The sequence below is a fragment of the Felis catus genome, chromosome A2, assembly GCF_018350175.1.
Source record: "Felis catus isolate Fca126 chromosome A2, F.catus_Fca126_mat1.0, whole genome shotgun sequence".
In the NCBI taxonomy this organism is placed as follows: domain Eukaryota; kingdom Metazoa; phylum Chordata; class Mammalia; order Carnivora; family Felidae; genus Felis; species Felis catus.
In genome coordinates this window covers 70,306,939-70,321,234 of record NC_058369.1, presented here as the reverse complement: position 1 = coordinate 70,321,234, position 14,296 = coordinate 70,306,939, and the positions used below count along the sequence as shown (strand labels likewise).

Below are 14,296 nucleotides of genomic sequence, written 5' to 3'. Positions count from 1 at the left end.
GCTAAGAGTAATTCCACTCTTATTTCTATAAGGAATGACTCCTCCAGTCTGCAAGGGAAATCAACAAAGACTAAGCACATGAGAACAGGCAAAGGCTATGGACTCGGTGCTTGGGACAGCAAGGGAGTCTGCCGCGATCTCTCGTATTTGGCAGAGACTCCAAGTCAGGCAGAGGAATAGGAAAGCTTCAAGGCAGAAAAAAAGGGAAGGCTTCTAGGATGCCCCGACTTAAGTGGAGGCTGTTGTCATGGAGAAACTGTAGGTGAGGTAACTAGAGGTGGGCCATACTATGGGACGGATTAGGGGACTATAAGTGGCTTTCTCCAGTTGATTCTAAATTGAAAGCGGGGACACAATGTATACAAGCTTCTGCCAGTCTGACTTCGAGATAGTAGCCTGGCCATTGTAGATAACAGGTTGGTTTCCTGAGCAAATAATTGCCACAGATTGCGGGTCCTATTTTGTCTTTGAATTCAAGTTCTACCACATGTAGAGGGGAGCACAGTGCCTCACTGCACTGATCCTATTTGAAAGTTCCCAGGGCCCTGGCTGTTGGTAACTTAGGGCCTTCACTTAATAGTGCCATTCAGTTGTCCTGCCTCCCTTTAGGTCTCTGCTGCTGACAATTTGCCATAGAGGCCTGGCCTGCCTCTCCTATTCCCAGTGACACCTGCCATACCTCCTAAATGTGTCATGCAATTTATTTTTCTTCCTGGCCACGTACAACTTCACATACCTTTCTTTCTTTATTCTAATTATCCATTACCCCTCCCCCACTGGATTGAAGTCTACACTTCAAACTAGAGGGTAAGCTACCATGTCTGTTTTGTTCAAGCTATTATCCCCAAGGACCACAAGAATACTCAACTAAAAGAAGGTGTAGACACATATTGGTGGAACAAATGAAATCCATGTCCATCACTCAGGCAGATCCATGTGAGGAGAGATGAGCTTTGCACGGGGGACTCCAGGTCGAGCCCAGTCGCTCGTGTATTTGCTTCCTGTGACAACCCAAAAGCCCAGGTTCTGGGATCTTCCCTCATCAGGGGCAGCTGAGTAGGCCTGGGGCATGTCTAGTCCTGTCCCAAACAACAGATCAGAGAATTTCTTGCAACTGCAAGTCACATCCTCCTTGAGAGTTTTGTACTAGAGTTGTCTTCACCTTGTTACTTTTTCAGAAATTTGTGCGCTCTCATGGTCTTTCCTCGGGGAAACAGCCTGGCCAGCCAGCCCTTACCCTATTACCAATTCCTAGAAGCAACCAGCCATCATCTAGAACCAGGTAGAGGACACACAGGAGAGATACCAGGCTAGGAGGAAAGCATCGCAAAGTTTCACCTTTTTTGTTTTTAATTTTTCTTAATGTTTATTTATTTTTGAGAGAGACAGACAGAACGCGACGGGGGAGGGTCAGAGAGAGAGGGAGACACAGAACCTGATGCAGTCTCCAGGCTAAAGCTGTGTCCCCTGCCTGTGCCTGGATCCCTGTGCCTATGACTGCGTGCCAAAGAGGGCGTGCCAGGAGCGTGCTCGCGCACGCGCGCGCGCGCGCGCGCACGAGGGCGCGGTTGCTTCCAGGCCGGGGGCGGAGCGCAGAGAGGGCTGAGCTGTAAGTGCTCCAGCGTACTGGCTCTGCGACCTCAAGCCGCACGGAGACCCCACCTACCCCCACCCCGGGCCTGCTGGGAACTAACGCCCTCCCTGCCCTCTTGACCGTCTCACGGGGACGTGCTGCTGACTGGCGCCTGCGACCTGGTAGCGGGACACACCCAGAGAGGACTCGGAGCCATGAGCCACCAGCCCCGGAGGGTGGCGGCCCTGCTGCTCGGGCTGCTCCTGGAGGTAGGGGCTGAGGTGGGGGCCGCGCTACACGGGGGCACCTCTTGGATAGGCTCGTGGAGCGCAACCACTGCCAGGGGCTGAGCGCGGTGCGATGCCCAGATGCCCCAGAAGACTATCTGTGAGAACCCTAAAGGTCTAGGGGCTGAGAACCACAGCCTCCCTCCAGTACCTTCATAAGTCCCAGGGCTGAGTATGTAGGGATCCTGGTAACAAGGTCCCATCAGGGTTTCAGCCTGCCCCTCTCTGTCTTCCCCTTCCATTCCCACCGGACCCCGCCTGCCCTACCCCACCTCCCCTCCCTCGTGCTCAGGGGTTCTTGTTGCTCTCCTTTCTCTGGTGGTCTGGAGGACTCAGGAGTGACCTTTATGCATTGTAGCCATCCCACCCTGCCCTTTCCCTCCAGGAGGAGGGCCCCAGATCCAGTGGGGGGTTAGGCTCCAGTGGTGGGGGGGGGCGGTGGTCCAGGAGCTGCGTAGGCGCAGAGTCAGGCCCGCTGTGTGCAGTGGGTTGGAGGGTGGAGGTGTGAACACGCAGACCTGCGGTTGTGGGAAAACGTCAAGGCATGGCCAGGGACGTCGCAGCCAAGAGCAGGAGGAAACATTCCTGCCTGTGAAAATGAAGCACAGGGACCTCAGATTCCAGAGAAACATTCCAGGGAGAGTCAGGGTGGTGGGCCTGAGTTGCTGGAGGCCAGCAGGGGACGGTGTTGAAGGGATTGAGAGTGGAAGCAGCAGGTGAACACAGGCCTCCTGCCTCCCACCTCCACACCTGCTGCCCTGCCCCGCCGCGCCCCGCCCCGCCCCTGGTGGCAGAGTTGCACCCTCTGATGGGGAGGGGGAGATCTCACCCCACTTGTGGCTAAAGGGGATCCTCTATCATGGGCATCAATGGGACTACAGGATAGGGGTCTGGATTAGGGCAAGTGCAACTCCCTGTTGAGCTCTTCTTTCTGAAGGCAATGTGCATTCCATCAATGAACTCGGAGCCAGGGAGGCAGGAATAAGTGGCGCTTCTGTGTTTAGAGGGTGGTGCAGACTCTTTCCTCCTTGGAGATGTGTGCTGAAGAGAACTGGGTGTTGTGGATGGAGTCCAAAGTGATCTCTTTGGGACATGTTGGGTGGGAACGTCTTCTTCGCACTCTGGCAAGGAAGGTGGATGGAAAAGCTCCTTGTTCCAGGCAGACTTGTGGGTTTTGTTGTTCCTATCCATGGGGCGTGGTGCTTCCCGTTTCCGTGGAGCGCCTCCTGTCTTGCATTCGTTCCGTGTTTCAAGAGTTTCAGACCTTAGGAATCACATCTCCTCCAGGATTCACCAGGCAGCAAGAGGGAGAAGTGACTCAGAGTCCACCGGGTCCCTAGAAGCCAGTGCATGTGTACTTGAGCAGGCAGTGCTCCTCTCTCAGCCTCCTTTGGAAATGAGGTCTTGAGCAAACGTTCTTTCATTGCATGGATTCTACCTCTGTCAGGTTGTTGGGGTTTGTGTTTGTGCGTCTGTGTAAGTGTCTGCTGTGCCATGTCCTGTATGGAGTCCTGACTGCGTTAGGGACCCAGTTCTTTCCAAAGACACTGTTTTCTTGCATTGGAATTTCTCATTTCAACAGAGTTTTCCAATCCTGTCTCAAAGGCTGAAAACATCCTGAAGGCAGCACCATGACCTTACCGAAAGCAAAAGTCTAAGAACTGAGGCTTTCCCAAACTTACATATCAATCTGACTGGTACTTGATGTTTTCAGTAAGATGGTGTGGTGTAGGCCACTTTCAGCAGCTGAGGCTCCTAAGCATCTATTTTGTCCCCGGGGGGTGAGTTGTCTCTGTCAGGAATTAAGGAGATTATTATTATCTTTAATATCATTATTTTCATTATTACCATTATTATTATATTTTGCACAACCCATCGCATGGAATTTGATACATGAGCTAGATATCTGAGACATTTTCTTCTTAAATTAGTTGCCCTGAATTTCATCTAAAATTGGTTGTTTTCAGAGTACCTTTGATGCTTTTCAAGTCTTGAACCGCCTCCATAAACGTGCTGTCCCGGTTGCCATATATGTGAAGAGGCAGAGTCTCTTGACCTGAAGCACATCAAAGTATCCAGGGAGATCTTTGGCGGCCTCTCACAGTCCACTGCACCCTGGCCTGGTTTGTGGCCTTTGTTTCTTTGTTCTGCTTGCACTGGTTCATGGTACTTGTGGAGCAGTGGATCCTGCACCCCCTGGGATAAGGTGGTTCTTCTATTGTGGCCCTCCCTGCAGCACTCTGTTCTGGCACTCTGTTCCTAGCCGGCACCACCCAGAATCAGGCAGGGAGGTTTTCTTTTTGCCAGCGGGAAGTCCTGAGGAGGGAGGGGGAGCCCGACACCCTCCCCTGCCTCACCATCCCCAGCAGTTCCCTAGGTGCTGGCCACGAGGGAGGGGACTGCCTATGCGTGTTTGTTTTCATTGGTCTTATCCCACCTTGGTAGAGCGCTTAGCCAGTTCCAGGCACTGTTCTGAGCACTTGAGAGATCTATGCTGACGACACAGAGTACCTCGGCAAGGACTCTCGTCCCCATTAGTATTTCCAAGGGAAGATGTGAAAGAATGTGTGCCGGGGGTCACTGCTGTGAAGCGGGAGGACTCGAGGCATGAAGCCAGGCAGTCGGGCTCCACATGAGCATGCTGCACCGCTGGCTTTCCCACTGCTGCCTGTGGAGAGGCAGGGAAAGCATTTGCACCTAGTGTGCGTGTCCTGCGAGCAGAGGTGGGCTTGGAGACGTGCGTGTGCCCTCAAACGGGGAATCCAGCAAAATAGGCTCTGGGGCCTGAGACACGCTCTCTGCGGGGAACCCTATCATTTCACATCCAGCCTGAGACACATTGGAGAGTGACATGCGGGGCTCTTGGTGAGGGTGGCGGCACAGCGGGGGGCATGGGTCAGCGAGACCTTCCTAGGACCCCTGCCCCGGCCCCCCCCCCCCCGGTGCTGTGCTCCCCCTGAAACCCAGGCAGGGCTGGAAGGAGGAACAGGCTGTCGATGGCACCATTCCTTCCACAGGGAGGCTTCTTGGGAGCTGGTGACTGAAGTGACCTTTGATTTGGGGTGAACTCAGAGTTCCCACTCTGAATTGCACAAGAAGCGGCTGAGGGCCCTCATTTCACGAGGTCCACACTCCCCATCGCCCCGTGTGCCAGTCGCCAACGTTGCAGGCGCCCAGGTCGTGAACGTGGTCCCCCAGTAGGGGAACCCCAAAGCCGTTTCTGCGTCCTCAAATGCTAACGTTCTCTGCCTGTGTCCTGCGCCCTGGCTGGTCCGAGACCCTGAGCACAGTGCCTGCAGGAAGGGTGAAGGGTGCGAAGCTGTCTCCTGGTAGGTAGGGTAGGTAGCTGTGGTGAGGTTGTTCCCGGTGGCCTGCACTCAGCTGCAAGGCACCTTGGAACCCAAAGCCACGATGTTTCCAATGGGACAAAGTGTGCTACAAGTGGAACCTGGGGAGTCATCAGGCCCTAAGCGTATGTAGTCATGACCTTTATCCGTGGGGCTTTTGATTAGAGCGCCCTCTTTTCTAGATATTGTCAGGGCAGCCTCTTTGGAAGACAGAGGACAGGTTGTGGACACTTGTATAGCATCCTTCCCGTTGGTATGTGTTGTAAGGGCTCTGGCCTTGCAGAAATGGGCGTGCATGGATGGAGTGGACTCCTGAATGGAAACTTCCCGGGGCGCCTGGGTGGCTCAGTGGGTTCAGCTTCCGACTTGGGCTCAGGTCATGATCTTGTGGTTCCTGATTTCCAGCCCTGCGCTGGGCTCTGTGCCGACAGCTCAGAACCTGGAGTCTGCTTTCAGATTCTGTGTGTGTCTCTCTCCCTCTCTGCCCCTCCTCCACTGGGTTTCTCTCTCTCTCTCTCTCCCTCCCTCTCTCTCTCTCTCTCTCTCTCTCTCTCAAAAATTAATAAACATTTAAGAAAATTAAAAAGAAAAATTAATATAACTACCCAGGGTATACCCAGGGTTATACTTGGGTATAACACCCAGGGTAGGTGCTAGGCATTCTGTCACATCCATTCATTCACTGGATGAGTAATGAACTCTACTGGGTTATATTATTATTATTATTATTATTATTATTATTATTATTATTATTATTTTAGGCTTTTTTATTTGTTTTGAGAGAGAGAGAGCGAGCATGTGTGTGCCTGTGAGCAGGGTTAGTGCAGAGAGAGAGGGAGATAGAGAATCCCAAGCAGGCTCTGCCCTGTTAGCTGTTTTTGTAATGTTCATTTTTGGGAGAGAGAGTGAGAGACAGGAAGAGAGAGAAAGCCAGTGGGGGAGGGCCAGAGATGGAGAGATAGACACACAGGATTTGAAGCAGGCTCCAGGCTCTGAGCTGTTAGCACAGAGCCTGACAGGGGGCTTGAACCCACGAACCATGAGGTCATGACCTGAGCTGAAGTCAGAGGCTGGCTTAACCAACAGAGCTATCCAGGCGCCCCAACTACTGGGTTACTTTCCTGAAGGGAGTGGCATTAGTATCTTTCTAATTCTGCCCTGGATCCCAAACTGGAAACCTTTAAGTGAGGCTCCCATGTGTTTGAAAGTTGTTCCCACAAAAGGACAACCCTTTTTAGGCTTGAAACTTCCAGAGAGTGTTAGAAAGTGAATGTTGTTTTTTGAAACTAAGGAAAATAAGAGGATTACTAAGTAGTTTCCTAAAGTTCTGTGTATTTTTATGTCTGGGAGTCTAGAAATTAGAACCAAGTCATGTTTAAGTGTGTTTTTGTTTTTTTGCCAAATACTTCTTGTGCCCTGGGATGCCAACAATTGTGGCAGCCCTTGGATGCCAATTCTCTGAAATAAACCTTTTCAGCCCTCCCACTCTGTAGAGTGGCAACTGGCCACTCTGTAGAGTGGCAACCTGGGCAACATGGGATTTCAATGAAAAAGAGGACTGTAGGGAGTTTGTTATTGCTGGAAGCTCCATAGGTGGCTGGGAGCTGGTGGATGGCAGTTGAACCCAGTGGTAAGGCCTTGTTCTGAAGAGGGAAAACCTGTCTCCAGGTATGTGAGGAGGGCCAGGGGCCTTGGGACCAGACTTGGGGCTCTAACTGGCCCTTGCTTTCTTTTGGCTTGTGCACAGCTATAAGGCCAGCTGGGGGGAAGTGACTCTAGAAGTCTATTGATTGGGCTAGTGGTCACTTGATTATCTAGCCATGGGATGACAAGTAATGTTTCTAGAATTCACGTTAATCATCTCCTGTTGATGAGGCCTCTCAAATGCCACCCTTCAGGAAGCCTATCTTGATCACCCTATGTAAAATTCCAACCCATTCTCCTCCCAGACCCCTTGCTCAGACCAATTCCCTCCTTCCTGTGTATCTGTTACTTTCAAAATCTGATGCAATTAACTTTAGAGGGGCAAAGGTTTTCTCCATTTTGTTGACTGAAATATCTCTAGCTCCTAGAATAGTACCTGCCACAGAGTAGGACTCAGTAAATATTTGAATGAGTTAATAGATCCTTGAGTAATGACCTTGGGTGAAGGAACTGAATAGGTGTAAGGTAGGAGACCGGAAGGTCACTGATTAGCTGTGGACTCTGAAGCGTGGAGTGCTGTACTAACCTGTACTTCCTTAGCTGTAACCTATTTGGACACCTGCAGTAATGGAAACAATGCATCCACTTTTTGGGCAACTTAATTATTAAAGTTTTCTGTTATATTGAGGAGAAATGTCTACATTATTTTTAACCTGGCTCTAGTTCTGCATTCTTGGGCTTTTCAGAAGAAATAGAATCACAATGTCAGCCCCTCAGCATTTGAACACAGCTTATTATAGTCCCCAGTGTGTTCTTCTCAAGGTTCATTTCCTTCTGTCATTTCTCCCAGGATGTGCTTTTGAGTCCTCTCATGGTCCTCACAGCTGCCCTTTGAAAAGTCTGTCAAACTGTGAAAATATTTGGTCCTAGGAAAAGTCCACTCAAAGTAAATCCAGTGTTTTTTTAAAAAAATAATAATGTTTATTTTTGAGAGAGAGACAGAGATGGAGCATGAGCAGGGGAGGAGCAGAGAGAAGAGAGAGACAGGAATCCAAAGAAGGCTGCAGGCTCCGAGCTGTCAGCACAGAGCCTGATGCAGGGCGCGAACTCAATGGACCGTGAGATCATGACCTGAACCGAAGTCCGATACTTAACTGACTGATACAGCTAGGTGCCCCCAAAGTAAATCCACTTAAGAACCAGAATTTTGTAGTTAATAGTGAGGGAAAAGCAAAGCCCAAATTATAAAAATAAGTTAGGGGCGCTTGGGTGACTCAGTCAGTTGAGCATCTGACTCTTGATTTTGGCTCAGGTCAGGATCCCAGGGTCCTGAGATCGAGCCCTGCCTCAGGCTCCACATGGAGCCTGCTTAAGATTCTCTCTGTCTTTCCCTCTTCCCCTCTCCCTTGCTTGTGCAATCTCTTTCTCTCTAAAATAAAAAAAAAATTAAAATAAGTGAATTTTATCTAAGTATTCATTTTTAGAATTTTAGAATTTTTTACAATTTTAGAATTTTAGGGGTGGGGGAAGAGATTAATTTTTGTGACAAAAATATGTGATGAATAATATTCAAGTCTTCACTTGACATTGAAAGTCAGAGGAATGATCATAGTAAATTTTTTTCTTTTTTTTTTTTTCCAAAATTATTTGCTCTAGTAACCAACCCTCCACCCACAACGTACACTTCTAGCTTCTCTTGGTGTTTTTTATTCCTACCATTCTCCTTTGAGCATCTGTTGGGTCATTATTGTGGCTAAACTGCCAGATTCTTTGTCCCTTTCATAGGCTTCATTAGGTACTGCATCTTTGTGAGATCTGCGAGATCATTTTGCTGTCCATTTGTGTGGTATTTGTGTTGTACTTTCCTATGATCCTGTCATCAAAGATTGATTCCAGAGCTGCTTTAGTTAAGTGGGCTGGGTTGTTGGTGCACTGCTAAGAAAGAATGAGTTCAGTGGTAAGTATATTTTGCCATGAAGCCTTTGGCTTGCCTCCTATGTCTTCCCATTATGTCTTACTTGAACATTCAGGACACTCTGTTCTATAGGCGTGATCTGACTGGCTCTATCAGAACCCTCCTGTGGACCTTGTCATATGCAGATAAGATAAGCCAAGAGAGTCACATTGAGTTTTCAGTGGCATTAAAATCTTTTGACAAGGGCTCCTGGTAACCCACAAATCCTCACAACAGTTGTGGAGATGTATACTATAATTTATATTTTTTAAGACTGAAATTGAGGTCTATATATTTATTGTAATTCAACTCACATTAACATTCTTTATCTCATCTTGTTAAACTTGTCAACATCTGTTTGGGTGGTGTCTCAGTCCATTTGGCCTGCTCTAACAAAATCGAACACAGAAATTTCTTTCTTATGGCTCTGAGGGCCAGGAAGTCTAAGATCAAGGCCCCAGCATGGTTGAGTCCTATGAGGGCCATCTTCCTGATTCATAGCCAAACACCTTCTGGCTGTGTCCTCACTTGGTAGAAGGAGCAAGGGGTCTCTGTGGCGTCTCTTTATAAGAGCACCAATCCCATTCATGAGGGCCTTATTATCTAATCATCTTCCAGAGGCCCCACCCACTAATACCATCACATCAGGCATTAGGATTCCAATCTATGGATTTTGAGGGGAAATGAACATATGGATGTTAGCAGATGATGACATGACCATGTGTTGTAGAATCTCCACTTTATGTGCCTTGGCTGGGAGTCTTTGAGGAAATAACTGAAGCTCTCATTGACTCAGTTGATTGACTTGTGAAAGGAGAAGTGCCTTAGTGTTGTGGGAGGCCATGGGAAAGTCCCCCACTTGAACCTTAACTCTTTGTGTAGGCTGGATCAACAGATTGTGAACTTGACTCTAGGCAGGCCCTCTGGCATCTTTATTTCTTAACAGATGCACAGTGGCTCTGAGGGGATGAAGACTTGGCATTCTTTAGTCAGCGACTAACCTGGATGCTGCAGGTCCCTGAAAGTACCACATGATCTCTGCTTGTTTCCCTCCTCTCTTCCTTTGCCATTTGAACTCCCACCATACTTGTAGATGCTCAGGTGACTGATGTCTGGGAAGAGGATGCTGACTGTTCCCTCAGGTATGAGTTAAATGCCAGACCTGGGCAAACCACATTGAGGACCTCCTAGCTCAGGTATTTTAATGGCCTCTTTGTGGTGTGTGAACCTCTTAGACCTTAACCTAGAGGACCTTGGTGCAGAAAAGCCTAGCAGATGGAGGGGGGAATGGAAACAGGAGTTGGATATAGAGGTTAGCCTCAGGGGAGAGAATGTGGTTTGAGTTGGGAAATGAGGAGGTGGGTAGGAAGGAAGGTGCAGATATATTTTAGGTTTAGTGGAAATAGGTTGGGGCAACTGTGGTGAGATACCTTTTTTTTTCTTTGTATTGTTTTGGTTTTTATTAAAGTAAGCCATGGGGGTGAGTTGGAAAGGGTCTGAACTTGAAGCAATGGCAAAGGTCTAAGAGAGCTGTTGTGGGAAGGACCACTTGGAAGCTGTATATCTGTGCATCACAGAGCATCCATGGTTGAGATTTAGAACGAATGTTTCTTTCTTTTAACTCTTCGAAGTTTATTCATTTTTTGAGAGAGATAGAGAGAAAGAGAGGGAATAAGTGGGGGAGGGTCAGAGAGGGGGGGGCATAGGATCTAAAGCAGGCCCTAGCTGATAGCACAGACAAAACAATCTGACTCTTGATCTTAGCTCAACTCTTGATCTCAGGGTGGTGAGTTTTAGCTCCATGTTGGGTTTCATGGTGGGTGTGGAGCCTATTTAAAAACAAAACAAAACAAAACAAAACAAAACAAAACAAAACAAACTACATTTAGGTATCACCACATACCTGTCAGAATGGCTCAAATTAACAGCACAGGTAACAACAGATATTGGTGAGGATGCAAAGAAAGGGAAACCCACTTACCCTGTTGGTGGGAATGCAAACTGGTACAGCCACTCTGAAAAACAGTATGGCGGTTCCTCAAAAAGTTAAAAATAGAATTACCCTATGATGTACCAATTGCACTACTAGGTATTTATCCAAAGGACACAAAATACTGATTTGAAGGGATACAAGCACCCCAATGTTAATAGCAGCATTATGAATAATAGCTAAATTACGGAAAGAGCCCACAAGTCCATTGACTCATGAATGGGTAAAGAAGATACGGATGTATATTTATGTACATACACACAAACACATACACATACGCACAGACAGATACAATGGAATATTACTCAGCCATCAAGAAAAGTGAAATCTTGCCATTTGCAATGAAGTGGATGGAATTAGAATGTATTATGCTAAGCAAAATAAGTCAAAGACAAATCCCATATGATTTCACTCATGTGGAATTTAAGAAACAAAACAGATGAACACATGGAAGAAAGAGGGCAAACCATGGAACAGCCTCCTTACTTATAGAGAACAAAGTGAGGGCTGCTGGAGGGGAGTTGAATGGGAGCATGGGTTAGATGGGTGATGGGCATTAAGGAGGGCACTTGTTTTGATGAGCATTAGGTGTTATATGTAAGTGATGAATCACTGAAGTGTACTCTTGCAACTAAGATTACACTGTATGTTAACCAACTGCAATTTAAATAAAAACTTGAAAATAAAAATAAATAGACAAATAGATAAGATGCTGGTGATGATGTGATAACTAGCAGTTACTAGTTTGCTTAGTATGTATCAAAAACTGGTTCTTAAAACTGATACTTGTAAGTTTTATCTTTATTCTCTTTTCTTTATCTCTCTTTTCTTTATTCCCTTTTGTTTCCAGCTTTACTAAGGTACACTTGCCAAATAAGTTTTATGTGTTTAAGGTGTATGATGTGATATTTCGATATATGTATGCATTGTGACAACATTACTACCGTCAAGCTAATTAACGTATCTGTCACCTCACATAATTATCCTTTATGTATGTGTGGTGAGAACACTGCAGATCAACTCTCTCAGCAAATTTCATGTCTACAATACGGTTTCATTAACTGTAGTCACCATGCTGTACTGTGGCTGTCCAGACCTTATTCATCCTGCCCTGAATATTTGTACCCTTTGAATAATATTTCCTCATGTTCCTCTTCTCCCATCTTGATGACTACTGTTCTATTCTCTGGTTTCATGAGTTTGATTTTTTAAGATTCCATATATAAATGGAATACTGTCATATTTTTTCACGTGTCTGGCTTATTTCAATTAGTATACTGTCCTCCAGGTTCATTCATGTTGTGAAAATGGCCGAATCCCTTTCTTTTTAAAGCAGGGATAATGTTATATTTTTTCCATATAACTTTGCAAAGATACATTCATGCATTGACACTTTGGTTGTTTCCTTAGCTATTGTGAGTAATGCTGCAATGAACATGAGGGTTCAGACGTCTTTCCAAAACAGTGATTTTATTTCTTTTGGATATATACCCAGAAGCGAGATCACTGGATCACATAGCAGTTCTCTTTTTTAAAGTTTTGAGGAAGCTCCCTAGCATTTTCCCTAATGGGTGTACCAATTTATATTCCCACCAAGAGTGTACAGCCATTCTCTTTTTTTTTAAGTTTTTGTTTTGTTTTTGTTTTTGTTTTTGAGAGAGACAGAGAGAGAGAGAGAGAGAGACAGAGCGTGAGCTGGGAAGAGTCAGAGAGAGAGACACACAGAATCCGAAGCAAGCTCCAGGCTCCGAGCTGTCAGCACAGAGCCCAACATGGGGCTCGAACCCACAGGACTGTGAGATCATGACCTGAGCCAAAGTCAGACGCCTAACCGACTGAGCCATGCAGGCACCCCGCAGCTCCCTTTACTTCACATACTTGCCAACAGTTGTTATCTATTGTGTTTTTTGATACTAGCCATCCTAACAGGTTTAAGATGACATCTCATTGTGGTTTTGATTTGCCTTTCCCTGAAGATTAGTGATATTGAGCCTTTTTTCATTTATCTGTTGGCCATTAGTATGTCTTCTTTGGAAAAATATCTATTCAGGTACTTTGCCTATGTTTCAATTGGGTTACTTGCTTCTTTGCTATTGAATTGTATGATTTCCTTGTATATTTTACCTATTAACCTCTTATCAGATAATATGGTTTGCAACTATTTTCTGCCATCCTATAGGTTGCCTTTTCAGGTTATTGTTTCCTTTGCTGCACAGAAGTTTTGTTTTTGTTTTTGTTTTTAGTTAGACATAGTCCCCCTTGTTTACTTTTGCTTTTGTTGCCTGTGCTCTTCTCTTGGTGTCATATTAAAAAAAATCTTTGCCGGGGCGCCTGGGTGGCTCAGTCAGTTGAGCGGCCAACTTCAGCTCAGGTCATGATCTCACGGTCCGTGAGTTCAAGCCCCGCGTCGGGCTCTGTGCTGACAGCTCGGAGCCTGGAGCCTGTTTCAGATTCTGTGTCTCCCTCTCTCTGACCCTCCCCCGTTCATGTTCTGTCTCTCTCTGTCTCAAAAATAAATAAACGTTAACAAAAATAAAAAAAAAAATCTTTGCCAAGACCAGTAAAAAGGAGCTTTCCCCCTATGTTTTCTTCTAGGAATTTTGCAGTTTCAGGTCTTCCATTTAAGTCTAACCCTGGAATTATTTTTATTTGCTTGAATTTCTTGAAGCTTGTGTTGTGAACTAACATGAATCTATCTTGCAAAATGTTCCATGTGCACTTGAGAAGAATGTCTATTCTGCTGCTGGTGGGAACTTCTATCTATGCCTGTTAGGTCCATTTGGTCTATAGTGTTGTTCACTTCTGCTGTTTCTTTATGGATACCCTCTGTGTGATCTATATATTATGGAGTGGAGTCGCCTAGTATTATTGTATGCCATATATTTTTCTCCTTCAGATCTGTCAATGTTTTCTTTATACATTTACATGTTTTGATGTGGGTGCTAGTATATTTATAACTGTTATACATTGAATTGACCCTTTTATCATTATTTGATGACTTTCTCTTTTGAGAAAGTATAGTATAGAAAGTATAGTATAGTGTAGAAAGAAAGCATAATTTGTCTGATATAAGCATATATATATATATATATATATATATATATATATATATGAGCATAGCCAGCCCTGCTCTCTTTTGGTTACCATTTGCATGGAATATCTTTTTCTATCCCTTTACTTTGAACCTATGTGTGCCTTCAAAGCTGAAGTGAGTCTCTTGTATGAAGCATATAGTTGGGTCTTTCTTTTTTTTTTTTTTTTAAATATATTCAGCCACTCTGTGCTTTTTTTTTATTTGGAGAATTTAGTCCATTCACATTTAAAGTTGTTATTGATAGATAAGAACTTTCTCTTGCCATCTTGTTCATTGTTTCTAAATTTTTTCATAGTTCCTTCATTCCTTTCTTCGTTTCTTGTGGTCTTCCTTTGTGATTTTTTGATTTTTTGATTTTTTTTTTTTTTTTTTTTTTACATTTCCAAACCACTTTTTTTTTTTTTTGG

General features: G+C 45.7%; 1 protein-coding gene across 1 annotated transcript in view; it reads left to right on the top strand.

Annotated features, from left to right (window-relative positions):
• The first annotated feature begins 1,557 nt into the window (after positions 1–1,557).
• VOPP1 (VOPP1 WW domain binding protein) overlaps positions 1,558–14,296 on the top strand; it is a 111,762-nt gene continuing 99,023 nt past the window's right edge. Inside the window, exon 1 of the mRNA XM_045052150.1 lies at positions 1,558–1,842. Coding sequence (XP_044908085.1) covers positions 1,789–1,842 — 54 coding nt within the window. The 5' untranslated portion in view covers positions 1,558–1,788. The remainder of the gene's footprint in view (positions 1,843–14,296) is intronic.